This window comes from Mandrillus leucophaeus, unplaced genomic scaffold (genome assembly GCF_000951045.1).
Source record: "Mandrillus leucophaeus isolate KB7577 unplaced genomic scaffold, Mleu.le_1.0 Scaffold988, whole genome shotgun sequence".
Taxonomy (NCBI): domain Eukaryota; kingdom Metazoa; phylum Chordata; class Mammalia; order Primates; family Cercopithecidae; genus Mandrillus; species Mandrillus leucophaeus.
Window position 1 is genome coordinate 604,029 of NW_012110785.1, and position 15,136 is coordinate 619,164.

A 15,136-nucleotide genomic window follows, 5' to 3' on the forward strand; every position below is an offset into this window, starting at 1 on the left:
ACTTGACCTGTGGATTCAATGCAATCCCAATCAAAACCCAGCAAGTTATTTTGTGGATCTTGACAAACTGGTTCTAAAGTTTACATGGAGAGGCAAAAGATCAGAATAGCTGGCACAATGTTGAAAGAGAAAAAGATCAGAAGACTGATACTACCCAACTTTAAGACTCATTATAAAGCTACAGTAATCAAGATAGGGTGGTAATGGTGAAAAAATAGACATGATCACTGGAAACAAATCGCCCAGAAATAGCCCCACACAAATACAGTCAACTGATCTTTGACATGGAAGCAAATGCAATACAATGGAGAAAAGACAGTCTTTGCTAGAGACAGTGGCTCATGTCTAATTCCAGCAACTTGGGAGGCCAAAGAGGAAGGATCGCCTAAGTCCAGGAGTTCGAGACCAGCCTGGGCAATATAGTGAAACCTCATCTCTACAAAAACACCTTTAAAAATTAGCTGAGCATGATGGCATGCACCGGGGGAGGATCACTTGCGCCCAGGAAGCAGAGGTTGCAGTGAGCCAAAATGGCATCACTCTACTCCAGCATGGGTCGACAGAGTCAGACCCTGTCTCGAAGTCTTTTCAACATCAACAAATGGTGGACAACTGGACACGCACATGCAAAATAAATAAAGAAAAAAAGCAAGAAAGAAAAAACAAATCTAGACACAGACTTTAACACCCTTCATAAAAAGTAAAGTAGATCACAGACCTAAATGTAAAACACAAAACTCCTGGAAGATAACAGGAGAAAATATAGAATGGCTGTGGGTTTGGTGATGATTTTTTAAAATACAACACTAAAGGCACAATCCATGAAAAATACAGATAAGCTGGATTTCAATAAAAATAAAAACTACTGCTTTGTGAAAGTCGCTGTCAAGATAACGAGAAGCCAAACCACAGACTGGGATAAAATACTTGCAAAAGGCACATCTGATAAAGTACTGTTATCCAAAATAGACAACACTTAAAATTCAATAATCAGAAATATGCAATTAAACAATAGGCAAAAGACCTGAAAAGACAACTTACTGAGAAGCAAGCATATGAAAAGACGTTCAACATGTCATGAGGGGACTGCAAATGTCAATCAATCAGGTACCACCACACAACTATTAGAATAGCCAAAACCCAGGACGCTTACACCACCAAATGCTGGTGAGGGTGTGGAGCAACAGGAACTCATTAATTGCTGGCGGGAATGCAAATGGTGCACTTTGACAGTCAAACGAGACAAACCATATGATCCAGCACTGAAGCTCTTGGTATTTATTCAAATGAATTAAAAACATGTCCACAGAAAAACCTGCACACAGATGTTTACAACAGCTTTATTCATAATTGCCAAAACTTGGAAACCACCAAGAAGTCTTTCAATAGGTGAATGGATAAACTGTTCATCTAGACAATGGAGTATTACTCAGTGCTAAAAATAAATGCAGTATTAAGCCATGAAATGACATGGAGGAACCTTAATTGCATATTACTAAGTAGAAGAAGCCAGTCTGAAAAGGCTACATATTGTATGATTCTAATATGACATTCTAGAAAAAGGAAAACTAGGGAGACGGTAAAAAGTGGTTGCCAAAGAATGAGATCATATCCTTTGCAGGAACATGGATGGGCTGGAGGCCATTATCCTTAGCAAACTGATGCAGGAACAGGAAACCAAATATTGCATGTTCTCAGTTACAAGTGGGAGCGAAATAACATGGACACAAAGGAGTAACACACGGGCCTACCTGAGGGTAGAGGGTGGGAAAAGGGACAGGACCAGAAAAATAACTATTGGGGACTAGGCTTAGTACCTGGGTCACTAAATAATCTGTATAACAAACCCCCTTGTCATGAGTTTACCTGCACATGTACCCCCAAACCTAAAATAATTTTTTTTAAGTGGTTGCTGGGGGATTAGGGAAGAAAGGGATGAACAGGTGAAGCACATAGAAGTTTTGGGGCAGTGAAACTATTCTATATGATTCTATAATTGTAGAAGATATCATTATATATCTGTCCAAGTCCATACAATGTAAAACACGAAGAGTGAATCCTCATGTAAACTATAGATTTCAGGCAATAATGATGTGTCTGGTGTGGGATATTGATAGTGGTGGGAGGCTGTGCATGTGTGAGGACGGGATATATGAGAAATTTTTTTGTTCAATTTTGCTGTGAACCTACAACTGATTTAAAAAAATCCTTTATTTAAAAAACTTTTAAAACTATACTCTAAAGATGAAATCAAGAGTAATAGGAGGGTCCTCTGGACTCAAGAATGACTTCTTTTTTTTTTTGGTAGAGGCAGGATCTTGCTATGTTGCCCAGGCTGGTCTCAAGAGAGCCTCCTGCCTCAGCCTTGTAAAGCGCTGGGATTATAGGCATGAACCACTATACCCAGCCAAGATTGCCATTTTGTATGATGAGACTGGAAGGACCCCATTGTTTCAGGATTTTGCTACAATATACAAAAACCGATCTGTGAGACAGTGGCTGGGCTTTTTTCCTGCCTGATTAGTTCAGTGCACATACAACTTGGACCAGAGGATCTGCGTTTGAATCCCAGCTCTGATACTTCCCAAACTGAGCTGTTTTCCTTATTTGTAAAGACTAAATGAGATCGCATATGTCAAAGAGCTTCGTAAACTCTCAACACATACAAAGTGCTACTGCTGAAATGATTTATAAATGTATCTTAAGAATGTCCCAGATGAGTGAATGTTGGTTAGGATGCATAACCACACCTTAGTGTGCTCCTGGTCAGCTCCTGACTTTGAGAAAACACGGATAGGAAGGCCCATGTCCCATGCACAAGACAACCAGCTCAAAGCAGGGACAGGCAATGAGAGGTGAAAGAGACCTAGTCCTACAGCTGTCTGATCTGGGTGCAACTTGCAATGGGAAGGAAGGGACAGAAGCTCTAAATAGACCCACATACACACCCCAGGACATACTACAGCCACCAGCCAACAGGACAAGCAGCACAATTCCCAAGCATCCTCTTGGTTAAACAGATAAAAGAATGGCTGCCATACCACGTCTGTGAAAGCTGGGGAGCAGCATCCACAGAGCAGAAGTCAGTTCTGCTGAGCTTCCAAATCCCATATGCCTGGCCATCGCGACTCTTTCCACGCCCAACAAATGAAGCAATCTGGGGCAGCCAACACCTTCAAAGTTTACTGCACAGGGCAATCTACAATGGGGCCAAGTGCTAAAGCAAAAATTTATTAAAATTCATTTATACAGTGTTTTATAGACAAAAGTAGAATCTTCGACATTCACGCCATCACCTGTATTTTCAGAACTGCTTCATGAGAAGATGGATTTCTTTTTCCTCTCCACAATAAGATACTTCTGTACATACTCCTAAAAATGATGCATTTATTTACACCACCTTTACAAGAACAACCCCTTTGCGATCCCAAAACCTGGGCAGAGAGTGAAAAGAGACAAACAGAACCTTCTCCAAAATGGTCCTCACAACGGAGGTGTAGTGCAAGAGATACATAAAATGGCAGCTCTTGAGAGGAGTGTGAGCACACCCAGCGGGGTAGGCAGCCCCTAGCTGCGGAGTGTGGCCAGCCGGGACTGCATAGCCTCCAGAGCCTCTTCCTCCTCCTCCTCATCTGAGGCAGCCATCGCTCCTGAAGGTTCTGGCTCTGGAAGGGCATCGGTCACTTTACTGGGTGCTTTGCCCAAGGCCCCTGAAAAGAAAGAGCGAAAATGAACACCACATTGGCTTAAGGAAGCAGCCCCTCAATCTTCCCTGCCTTTCATTCCTGGACCAATCTGACCAGATACAAAAATGGGACCGTAAATCAAGTTGTTTTGGGGGGTTTTACTCACTCTGGGAAATGTGCAAATAGCTACCTGTAATGATGCCAAAGTCATAATAATTGTAAGGATTTTAAGAATCTTGGTTCTGAAGCTCCTAATCTAAATTCCTAAATGCTACTGAAAACTTTAAATCTTCTTTCTGAATAAAACTAAACTGTTTCTAAATCTTCACAAAATATTTTCTTGAAGTAACTGTCTTCCTTTCCCCAACAACTTAAAACCAACAAATGAACAAATAAAAATTAAACCCCACCATTTTTTAAACATAAAACTCAGAAAATCTAGAAGTAAAAAGTTTAAAAACTATTTAACCATCACTTGGAGATTACTATTTTTATCATCTCCCTTCCAGACTTCTATAGACATGTTTTTACACAAAAGTATGTATTTCAGTTAAAAGGCTTTAATCACATATTGTAAATATCTTTCCATGTTAATGAGTATATTATAGACGTATAGTATACCATTAAAATAAATATAACACAAATGATTTTATTAGGCATTTAGTTTGTTTCAAACTTTTCTTTTCTTTTCTTTTCTTTTGAGACAGGATGTCTCTCTGTCACCCAGGCTGGAGTGCAGTAGCATGATCATGGCCAACTGCAGCCTGGACCTCCTGGGCTCAAGCAATCCTCCCACCTCAGTCTCCCAAGCAGCTGGGACTAAGGCATGTGCCACCACACCCACCTAATTTATATATTTTTTGTAGAGATAGGGTTTCACCATGTTGCCCAGGCTGGGCTCCTGAGTTCAACCAATCCACTTGCCTCGGCCTCCCTCAAAAAGTGTTGGGATTACAGGCATAAGCCACTGCACCTGGCCTTCAAACTTTTCATTGTTACAAAGAATGCTACTACAGACATCCTTGAGTTAAATATTTCAGCACATTCTTAATTATTTCATTAAACTCCCAGAAGTCAATCTGTTAGGTCAAATACTTTTTTTTTTTTTTTAATACATATTTTTTTGAGATGGGGTCTCACTATGATTGCCCAGACGGGTCTCAAACTCCTGAGCTCAAGTGATCCACCCACCTCAGCCTCCCAAAGTGCTGGGATAACAGGCGTGAACCACTGCACCTGGCGAGGGCAAGGGCTTTTGAATGGCTACAGTCAAATCGCTTTCAAGAAAGTCTATACCAATTTAAAATCCCAACAGCAGTATATGAGAGCAGTATCTTCCTTTAAAATCAAGAAAACTCTAAAAATTTTAAGAATTATTTGTGTTTTTTTAAAAGATGGTTATGGATATTGTGCTTATTTTTCAAGAAATAAGCTGTATACTCTAAAATGTTAAAAATGTAGAAGGGAGTTAATGCCTAAAGAAAAAGCTACTAGCTAATTTAGTGAATGCAGGAAGAATGGCCATAAAAGGAGAAGAAAGGAGGGATCTCATGGTCATACCTGCTGTAATTTCAAACAGAATTCTGTCAATTTCCATTTCTGCTTCTTCCTCCATTTCTTCCTGATCGTCCATGCTTTCAAAAGTGTCCTCTAACATCTCTTCTATGATCCCAGCCTAAACACAGAATAAATATGTCACTTCGGTCAACTGTTAAATCTGTTCCCATCAGACACCCTACATATCACCTAGACCGAGCTCGAGCCTAAGTCCAGTCCATCCTTTCAAGGGCTGACACACAAGACAGCTGGCCAAAGGGAACACTGGATGTTGTCCTCTCTGCAGAAATGCAAAAGCCCCAAAGGGAAACGGCTCTCTAAATTTAACACCCTAGGGGTGGGGATTGCTACTACTGGCCGTCAGCAGAGCTTCCTAAAGTAACCCAGACTCAATATAATGGCAGCACCTGAGAAACAGCTCGCTGACAGATGAGTGTATTTCCAGTGCCGTTTTGGGAAGCATCTGCCCTAACGCTGCAAATATAATTCGTGAACACAGGGGTTGGAATATGGTATGAAAAGTAGTTGGAGCCGTAGTAGACGCTGTGATAACAAATGCCAACAGCAGGGCAGAAGCCAAAAAAGGCCTGGAGAGGACTTCAACTTGTCCAGGTTACATCTGCCAGAATGGGGTAATCTGCAAGGATCAATTAACCAAAATCTGATCACCCACTCCTGGGAGGACTAAGACAATATTTCTGGACCCAACAAAGTAAAGGCCAGACACTTTTCTGGAAGCCCTGTGCCTGGCAGCGTGCAGGAGCCAGCCAGTCAGCCTCCTCTGTTCTCAAGGCAGCACGGCACCACTGCAGGACACAAGCAAATAGCTTTAACACTGGCCCAACCCAACCTAGCCCTGCAGTCTTTGTGCTCAGCAGTTCCTCAACTCCCAGATAGGGCCCTATTGAATGTTCTTTGTTTGTTACTGAAGCAAAGGGTTGGAACAGCAACCTCCAAAGTCAACAAGGGGGCTGCTGACATCCCTGGGCAGAACAGGTACTGGGGGGTTGAGTGGCTGTGGTGGAGGGCATGGGTTCAGGTTTCTGAGAAGCTGCTAGAAAAAGAAAACCCTGGTTGTCTTGCCACCTGAAAAAACTAAGTCCCTTGCTTTGTACCTTGACGTTCTGGTGATTCAAGGAGCAGAAAGTCACATGTAGCAGCTCCGGCCCTGGCTCCCTTGTACTCAGCCAGGGTACAATTCTCAGTGACTATATGCTGAAGGGTTCAGATTTAAAGCAACCCTCTATCCTGCCTGCCTGAATCTAACTAGCACCCTATTCTGCCCATCTTCATATCCGTTCTATCCAACCAAAATGAACAAATAAATTCAAATTCATGTTCACCCAGGTGGAACCCTAGGGCCTTCCTGAATGGGATCATCTTAGTACTGGGAGCTACTGTAAAAGAAGTGCAATAAATGCTTGCTAATTGGTTAAAAAGAGTCCACCAGAATCCTAACTGTAATAGCCCTTCACACTCTGGAGGCAGAAGTTGTCATTTATTTATTCACTCAATCAGCAACGATTCATCAAAGTCCTGCTCTGTGCCACACAATAGGCCTGGGGATAAACGGAATGACTAAGATGTGTTCCTGCCCTTGTGAAGCTGAACCCCTACTGGGGCCTTCAGAATCTACCAGACGCAAGCCTTCTTCCAAATCTGTATTACTCCCAGTATTCAGAAACCATTATGAAAAAGATTCCAGATTCTGAAAAAGGCTTCCCTCTCAGATCCTGGTGGCTCTGAGTTAAAATGAGCAAGCCTGAAGGCACTCCAAGAATGATCTTATTATCTGGTTCTAGATGAACAGTGATCACCAACTTGGGGGCAAGACACCTACATGCTATTTGTAAAGGACATACCCTCCTGACCCATTCCTTCCTTACTGCTACTGCCCAAGGACTTCTCATTCAAACAACCTGGGCCCTGGGCTTTCTATGTTGTTTTTCTGCAATTTTCTTTTCCAGCCCCTCTCTCCCATGCCCTAAACCCTGTATACAATTCAAGTTCATAAATGAAATTCACTGAGACGAAGGGAGGCGATTTCTATGCACAGCCTCTATACAAGAATTTGAGGTGTACACTCTTGGTTGTCAGTCACAGGTCTGAAGCATGAAACAGCATCTGTGTGAGGGACCTCCCATCCTCATTTCCACTGTGACAACTCAAGTGATAAGGTCAGACATCAGTGCCCCAACTCCAGATCTTCACTTACAACCAAGGTGACCTTAGGGAAACTACCTGATGACCCAAAGACTCAGTTTCTGTCTATGTAAAAAGAGGATGAAAATCCCTCCCTTTCCAGATGGCTAGAAGAACAGACTAGGAGATAGGACAGTATGTGGCTGCCGGGGCTCGGCAACAATGCCTTCTTTATCCCTGTCCTTGTCTGAAGGCCACGAGTACAGGTCCTTGCCAGACCCTGATTCTGGGGGTGGCAGGTATTTACATGCTTTCTATTGATTCTCAGTCTCTCCTTTTTTAGTTTAAAACAGGGATCAGCAAATTTGACCTGCTGCTGCAGGCCAAATATGGTCTCTGCCTGTTTTTGTAAATCAAGTTTCTTTCCTTCTCCTTGCCTATGTTGGACCCTGCAAACTTTATTTCCTTGATCCCTAAATGGTTGCTCCTTGGATCCCCCACCTCCTCTAGAGCTCTGGGTAGACTTTTGCTACTTCTACAGAACACTCTGGCAATCTGACCCAGACTCTGCCATGCTGAGCTCAAATGGTTTCGATCAATATTAACAGCTACTCCTTAAAATTAATTCTGTTTAGCAGGTGTAGTCTGTTCATCCCCACCCACCCTCATGCCTGGACCACTGCTACTTGCTTACAGTGACTCCGGGGTTTGGAAAGGAAAGCAGGGCTAGCCTAAGTCACCTTCATCATTTCTTTGGACAGCTCCCTCATGGTGGCCTGAATTTCTGGAATCTTCACAAGACTTTGCATGGCCTTCATCACTTCTGTGCTCTTCTGCAAGGAACCAGCCACTCGCAAGACCGCTGAAAGATAATGTGTACAGTCAGGATTGTTCAACAGGATGGAATAAAGAGACACAGCCAAATTATGAGCCATTCCAATAAATAACAGCAGTAGCAGATGGACTCCCAAGGTTATTTGTGTGCCTTTAAATTAATTACTGTCCTTGTTGAACAAGAGACTGACTTTTCTAAATTGTATGCTATCTGGGTTACTACTGATGTGAATTCAGTGAGCATGCACACCAGATGACCAATCTGGAGAGTGGCCTGAAGCCACTCTTGACTTTTAGGAAAAGAAGCCAGCTCGGAGTAACTGTGACACCCAGGAAAATCACAAATGGGAGGAACAGCTCCAGACCTTGTAAAGGCCACACTAGAAAAGAGAAGGCTTTAGGACCCAAGTAGAGCTCCCCATTCACCAGCCTATGGACAGTGTCTGTTTGGTATGGAGCCAGCTTATCACTGGTCCTCAGGAAAATGAGAGAAACTAGGATAGATACAGTGAATATGTGTATGTGTGTCAGTGTGAGGTGGTTCCTTACTAGAGAAAAACCTTCTGTAGCCTGAGATTATATGCCTACTACAATCTTCTTTATAAGAAATCATGGTAGTATCAAAAGATCATTGCCCTACTCTCAATGTCTTTAACATGTCAAAGAGTTGGCAACCATCCAAACCTGTTTTAGAATTTCTGAGACTTGAAGTTCTGAAAGCTGTCATATACAAGCTGTTCCCTAAAACTGGCGCACAGACTTCCTTCCTCCTGGCTAAATCAGGAGTCACTATAGGTTTACCTCTGGTGGAATCCAGACCCTAGGAAGCTTTCACATCTAAGGGAAAGCAAGAGTGACCAGAGAAATGCCTGTGTGACATTTATAGCACTATGTTTTTTCTAAAGGAGTAAGGGAGTTTGCTAGTTGCAGAGAACACTTCATTTCTCTTAACACTGAAATGGGAAAATAAAATATTTATTAATATTAGTAGAATGACAGAGGAAGTGTCAAGAATCTGTGAGGCTGAAATAAGCAATAAATTACAAATGCCATTAAAATGATATAAAAAGTTATAGAATGTTAAAAGTTATTATTGATTATATAAAGATGGGAAGAAAAGGGTAAAAATAAAGCAAATTCCATCCAGTTTTGTTTATAAAGCCTGATGTCTACATGAGCCTGTAGTTGTATTATTTTATAATTTGTGTCCTGATACATCCTTATACATATTATAAGTTGCATTATTATTTGCATCCTGAGTCTGTAACCCAGAGAGAGTACCTGAACATGGTATGTGTTCAATAAACTTCTTTGAGCTGAATTAGTGAAAATAAGTAAACAGATGGGAGACATGGAAAAAACTATGACTAGAGAAGTATTTAAACACTGAGTCATCTGTATTTTGAAAAAAGTATAAATTTCTCATTATTAGAAGGTACAAGAAAGGAAGAGTCAATGTTGTAGGAAAAAGAGGACGCAAAAATAAACTTAGAAATAAAACTTACTACAAAAACATTCAAGTTGATAACCAATCAAAATGGATTAGGTAAGTGGATTTTTAAAAGACCAGACTAATTTTATGTTGTACACTTGAAACTCAAGACAAAGGTGGTCGCTATGGTTTGAATATGTCCCCTCCAAAATTCAGGTGTTGCCACTGTGATAGTATTAAGAGGTGGAGCCTTTAAGAGGTGATTAGGCCATGAGGTTCCACCCTTGTGAATGGATCAGGTGCCCTTAGAAAAGGGCCTGAAGGAGGCAGTTTGTTCTCCCTTGCCCTTCCTCCTGCCATGTGAGACCACAGCATGCCTACCCTCCAGAGAATGCAGCCCTTACCAGACAACCAACCCTGCCAGCATCTTGATCTTGAACTTCCCAGACTCCAGAACTGCATAAAATAAAATTCTACTCTGAATAAATAACTCAGTCTCAGGTATTCTGCTATAGGAGCACAAAACAAAGTAAGGTATTTAAAAAAAATGTAGTTCCTATGTTCCAAAAGGAAAAATGAAATAAGAAGGTATGGCAGGTAAAAATTATTTCATAATAAAAATAGCCAGACCTTCAAAAGAATGAGAAGGCAAGCCACAAGCTGCAGGAAAATATTTGCAAAAGACATATGTGATAAAGGACTGCTATCCATAACATACCAAGAACTCTTAAAACTCAATAATGAGAAAATAACTGAACTTAAAAATGGTCAAAAGACCTGAACAGATAACTCACCAAGATGATATATTAATACAAATGGCAAGTAAGCATATGAAAAGATGTTCAACATCTTGTATCATTTGGGGACTAAATTAAAACAATGAGATACCACCAAAAACCCATTAGAATGGCCCAGTCCAGACCACTGACAATACCAGATGCTGGTGAGAATGTGCCGCAACAGGAACTCTCATTTATTACTGATGGGAATGCAAAATGGTACAGCCACTTTGGAAGACAAAGCCAGATACACACCTACCATATGATCCAGCAAGTGTGTTCCTTGGTATTTATCCAAATGAATTAAAAATAGGTCCACAGAAAAACCTGCACACGGATGACTTATAGCAGCTTTATTCATAACTGCCAAAACTTGGAAGAAACCAAGATGTCTTTCAGCAGGTGTATGGATAAACAAACTGGTACATTCAGACAATGGAATATTATTCAGTACTAAAAATAAATGAGCTCTAAAAGCCATGAAAAGACATGGAAGAAACTTAAATGCATATTACTAAGTGAAAGAAGCCAATCTGAAAAGGCTACATATTGTATGATTCCAACTATATGACATTCTAGAAAAGGCAAAACTATGGAGACAGTAAAAAAAAAAATCAGTGGTTGCCAAGGGTTAGTAGGGAAAAAAGATGAATAAAGACAGCACAGAGAATTTTTCGGGCAATGAAACTACTTTGTATTTACTGATACTATAATTGTGGATATCATTATACATGTGTCCAAACCCATAGAATGTACAACACCAAGAGTGAATCCTATGTAAACTATGGTCTTTGGGTGATAACAACATGTAAATAGAGGTTTACTAATTGTAACAAATGTACCACTCTGGTGTGGGATGTTGATAGTGATGGAGGCTATGCACGTGTGAGGGCAGGGGTACATGGATCTTCTGTACTTTCTATTCAATTTTGCTCTGAATCTAAAACTGTTCAAAAAATAAATTTACTAAAAAATAAAAACAACTATACCCTGAAGGTGAAATCAAGAGTAATAGAAGGGCCGTCTGTATTCAAGATTGCCATTTTGTATGATGAGACTGGAAGGACTCCAGTCCTTAATATCAGTAGAATGCAGTAGAATGCAGCAACACCTGGCATCAGGCGTTTCCTCCAGAATCTACAAAACCAACATGCCAGAGAGTCGTTGGGCTTTTTTTCTGCCTGATTGTTCTACTGTACATATGACTTAGACTAGAGATAACTGGGTTTGAACCCCATCTCTGCCATTTCCTCACTGTCATCTTCAGCAAGCTGAATTGTTTTCCTTATTTGTGAAGATTGAATGAGATCACATGTCAAAGAGCTTTGTAAATTCTCACACACATACAAATATAAAGTGCTACTGCTGAAGCAGTTTATAAATGTATCTTAAGAATGTCCCAGATGAGTGGGACTTGGTTAGGATGCATGACCATACCTTGGTGTGCTGCTGGTCAGCTCCTGACTCTGAGAAAGCACTGATGGAAAGGCCCATGTCACACATACAAGATAACCAGCTCGAAGCAGGGACAGGCAATGAGAGGTGAAAGAGGCCTAGTTCCACAACTCTGCTATAAGCCACTGTAGTAAAGTTTTCTGTTATTTGCTGCTGAACATATTCCTTAGCTAATACTACAAAAAAAGCAAAAATATCACCCATTATGTTTTATGAAGTATATGTAACACTAATTCTAAAGTCTGAACAAAACTCTAATCATAGAGTTGCCAGATAGTATTCTAATGAACTCAGGTGCTATTTAAAATACTAAAACTATCCTCAAATAGATTGTACAAACCCATTAAGACCAAAGTAGATTCACATTCAATAGGCATGGGTGGCTTAATCTAAAAATACCACATTCAAAAACCAAGAACACATATTATATACTAAAATATAAATGGCATCAGAGTAGTGACTGCATCCCACCATGTTAACAATATGCTGAGTGTACAGAATTCAATCAACAAATAGATGCTGAATAAATAAATGAATCAATCCATAAACAAAGCATTATTTAATGGTAGAAAGTCCCAGAAAGCATGTGTTAGACTGAAACAGAAATTCCTATCTAAAATCTTCAAAAGACCACAGCATTCAAAGTATCATTATATATTTAATTAAAATGCCAAATTTCATGCTTAAAAATGGTTAAAATGGCAAATTTTCTTATGTATATTTAACTATAATAAAAAACTTTCCCCACATCCCCCCAAAATGTTAAAATTTTACAGAAAACATTACTAAGTCAGCAATGTAAAAATTAGTTGATCACATTTAAAACTACAAAGATCAAAGTTACACAGAGAGGAATATGAAATAAACTGAGCAGCATTCCATTGGTCACAGCTCTTTTTGTTGAAATGCCTTCCCTACCCCAGGCCTGTCTGCAGATCTCTCTGGATTCAGGCTCTCTCCAACTTCAGGGCCTCTCCACATGGTCCTCCCTCAGTGTGGAGTGCCAGTCCCACTGACAGCTCCATACTGTAGAGGCTTGGTGGACAAAGTTAAAAAAAACAAAAAAGGGAATGCTTCAAAGTTTGTATTTATCCTTGTGCAGGGCCACATTAATCTTCTCAGTAGTGTTTCAATTTTAGTGTATGTGCTGCCCAAGAAAGCTGGAGTGCAGTGGTGTGATCTCAGCTCACTGTAACCTCTGTCTCCCCGGTTCTAAGCGATTCTCCTGCCTCAGCCTCCCAAGTAGCTGGGATTACAGGCACACGCCACCACACTTGGCTAATTTTTGTATTTTTAGTAGAGGCGGTGTTTCACCATGTTGGCCAGGCTGGTCTCGAACTCCTGACCTCAGGTGATCCACCTGCCTCAGCCTCCCAAAGTGCTGGGATTTACAGGCGTGAGCCACTGTGCCTGGCCACTAGATTCCTTTTATCTGGAGGAAGACTCACTATTTTATTTCCAGTGCCTAGCACTGTGCCTGACATGGCCGACAAGCATTTGTTGAAAAAACCAATAAATGAATTTAACACTGAGGTGGTTTTATAAAGACTCAAGTGCTCCTACATAGAATGAAAGATTTAGTATTGGGTCTGAAATATGTTTTTTCTTTCTTGTATTGATCAGAAAACTTCCAGAACATTTCTTTATTAAAAAAAAAAATTTCGGCTGGGTGCAGTGGCTCACCCCTGTAATCCCAACACTTCAGGAGGCCAAAGCGGGTGCATCACGAGGTCAGGAGATAGAGGCCAACATGGTGAAACCCTCTCTCTACTAAAAAATACAAAAACTAGCTGGGTGTGGTGGTGTGCGCCTGTAATCCCAGCTACTTGGGAGGCTGAGGCAGGAAAATTACTTCAACCCGGGAAGTGGAGCTTGCAGTGAGCCGAGATCACACCACTGCACCTCCAGCCTGATGAGAGAGCGAGACTCTGTCTCAAAACAAAAACAAAAAAAAATTCATATGGCAAATAGCAGGGAGAAGGAAATAGAAGCTCATTCTCCCAGTGTTTTAAATTATAGACAGAACATCCACATACTGGTAACAAAAAGCAACTGATGTAGGAAAAGAAATTAAAAACCAGAAATAAAAAAGGTTCACTTTTAAACATTTCATCAAAGAGAATTCTGAAGACACAGAAAAGTAGAGAAGTATCATTTCACCAAACAGGAGATACAGGTAGCAAATAAGCACATGAAAAGATGTTCTTAATAACTGGCCATGAAGGAAATGCAAATTAAAACCACAATCAGCACCATACACCTATCAGAATGTCTAAAATGAAAAACAGTGACAACAACAAATGTTGGAGAAGATGCAGAAAAACAGGATCACTCATACATTGGCTGGTGGAAATTTAAACCTGTACACTTTTATAGCAGCTTTATTCATAATAGCCAACAACTGGAAGCAACTCAGAAGTCCTACTGGGTGAATGGTTAAATAAACTGGTATATCCATATAATGAAATACTACTCAACAATAAAAAGAAATGAACTAAGGATACATGTAAACACTTGAGTTAATTTCCATAGAAGTATGCTGAGTGAAAAAAGCCAATCCCAAGAAGTCACATAACTATGTAACTCCATTTATACAACATTCTTAAAATGACAAAATTATAGAAATGGAGAATTAGTGGCTGCTAAGGAGAAGGCAGAGATGGGAGGAAAGTAGGTGTGGCTATACAAGGGCGACATGAGGGATCCTTGTATTGAGGGAAATGTTCTGTAGTTTGACTGTACTCCGGATTTGCAAGATGTTACCATGGGGGGAAAGTAGGTGAAGGGTACACAGAATCTCTCTGTATTATTTCTTGCAAATACAGGTATACCACATGTATGTTAGTCTACTAGTTTCTAAAAACACAAACCTTAATTTAAAAAACATTAAAGCATGTAAAAATAAAGTAACATTACAACCCCACACCTGATACAAATGAAAAAGGGATATTATACACACAAAAACAATTTCTGCTATAAATATGACCATGTTATAATATCAACAACTAAAGATGGAAGCAAAGTAACTAAAAAATTAGTTTCATGGCCAGGCGCAGTGGCTCATGCCTATAATCCCAGCACTTTGGGAGACCAAGGCGGGCAGATCACGAGGTCAGGAGATCGAGACCATCCTGGCTAACACGGTGAAATCTCGTCTCTACTAAAAATACAAAAAATTAGCTGGGCGTGGTGGCGGGCACCTGTAATCCCAGCTACTCAGGAGGCTGAGGCAGGAGAATGGCGTGAACCCA

General features: G+C 40.6%; 1 protein-coding gene across 5 annotated transcripts in view; it reads right to left on the reverse strand.

Annotated features, from left to right (window-relative positions):
* Positions 1–2,306: 2,306 nt before the first annotated feature.
* LOC105532832 (E3 ubiquitin-protein ligase RNF103) overlaps positions 2,307–15,136 on the reverse strand; it is a 119,811-nt gene continuing 106,981 nt past the window's right edge. For all 5 annotated transcript variants that reach the window (XM_011971133.1, XM_011971137.1, XM_011971134.1 and 2 more), the window contains 3 exons: positions 8,126–8,247; positions 5,247–5,361; positions 2,307–3,710 (listed from right to left, as the gene is read on the reverse strand). In XM_011971133.1, the coding sequence (XP_011826523.1) occupies positions 3,568–3,710; positions 5,247–5,361; positions 8,126–8,247 (380 nt within the window). In that variant the 3' untranslated portion in view covers positions 2,307–3,567. The remainder of the gene's footprint in view (positions 3,711–5,246; positions 5,362–8,125; positions 8,248–15,136) is intronic.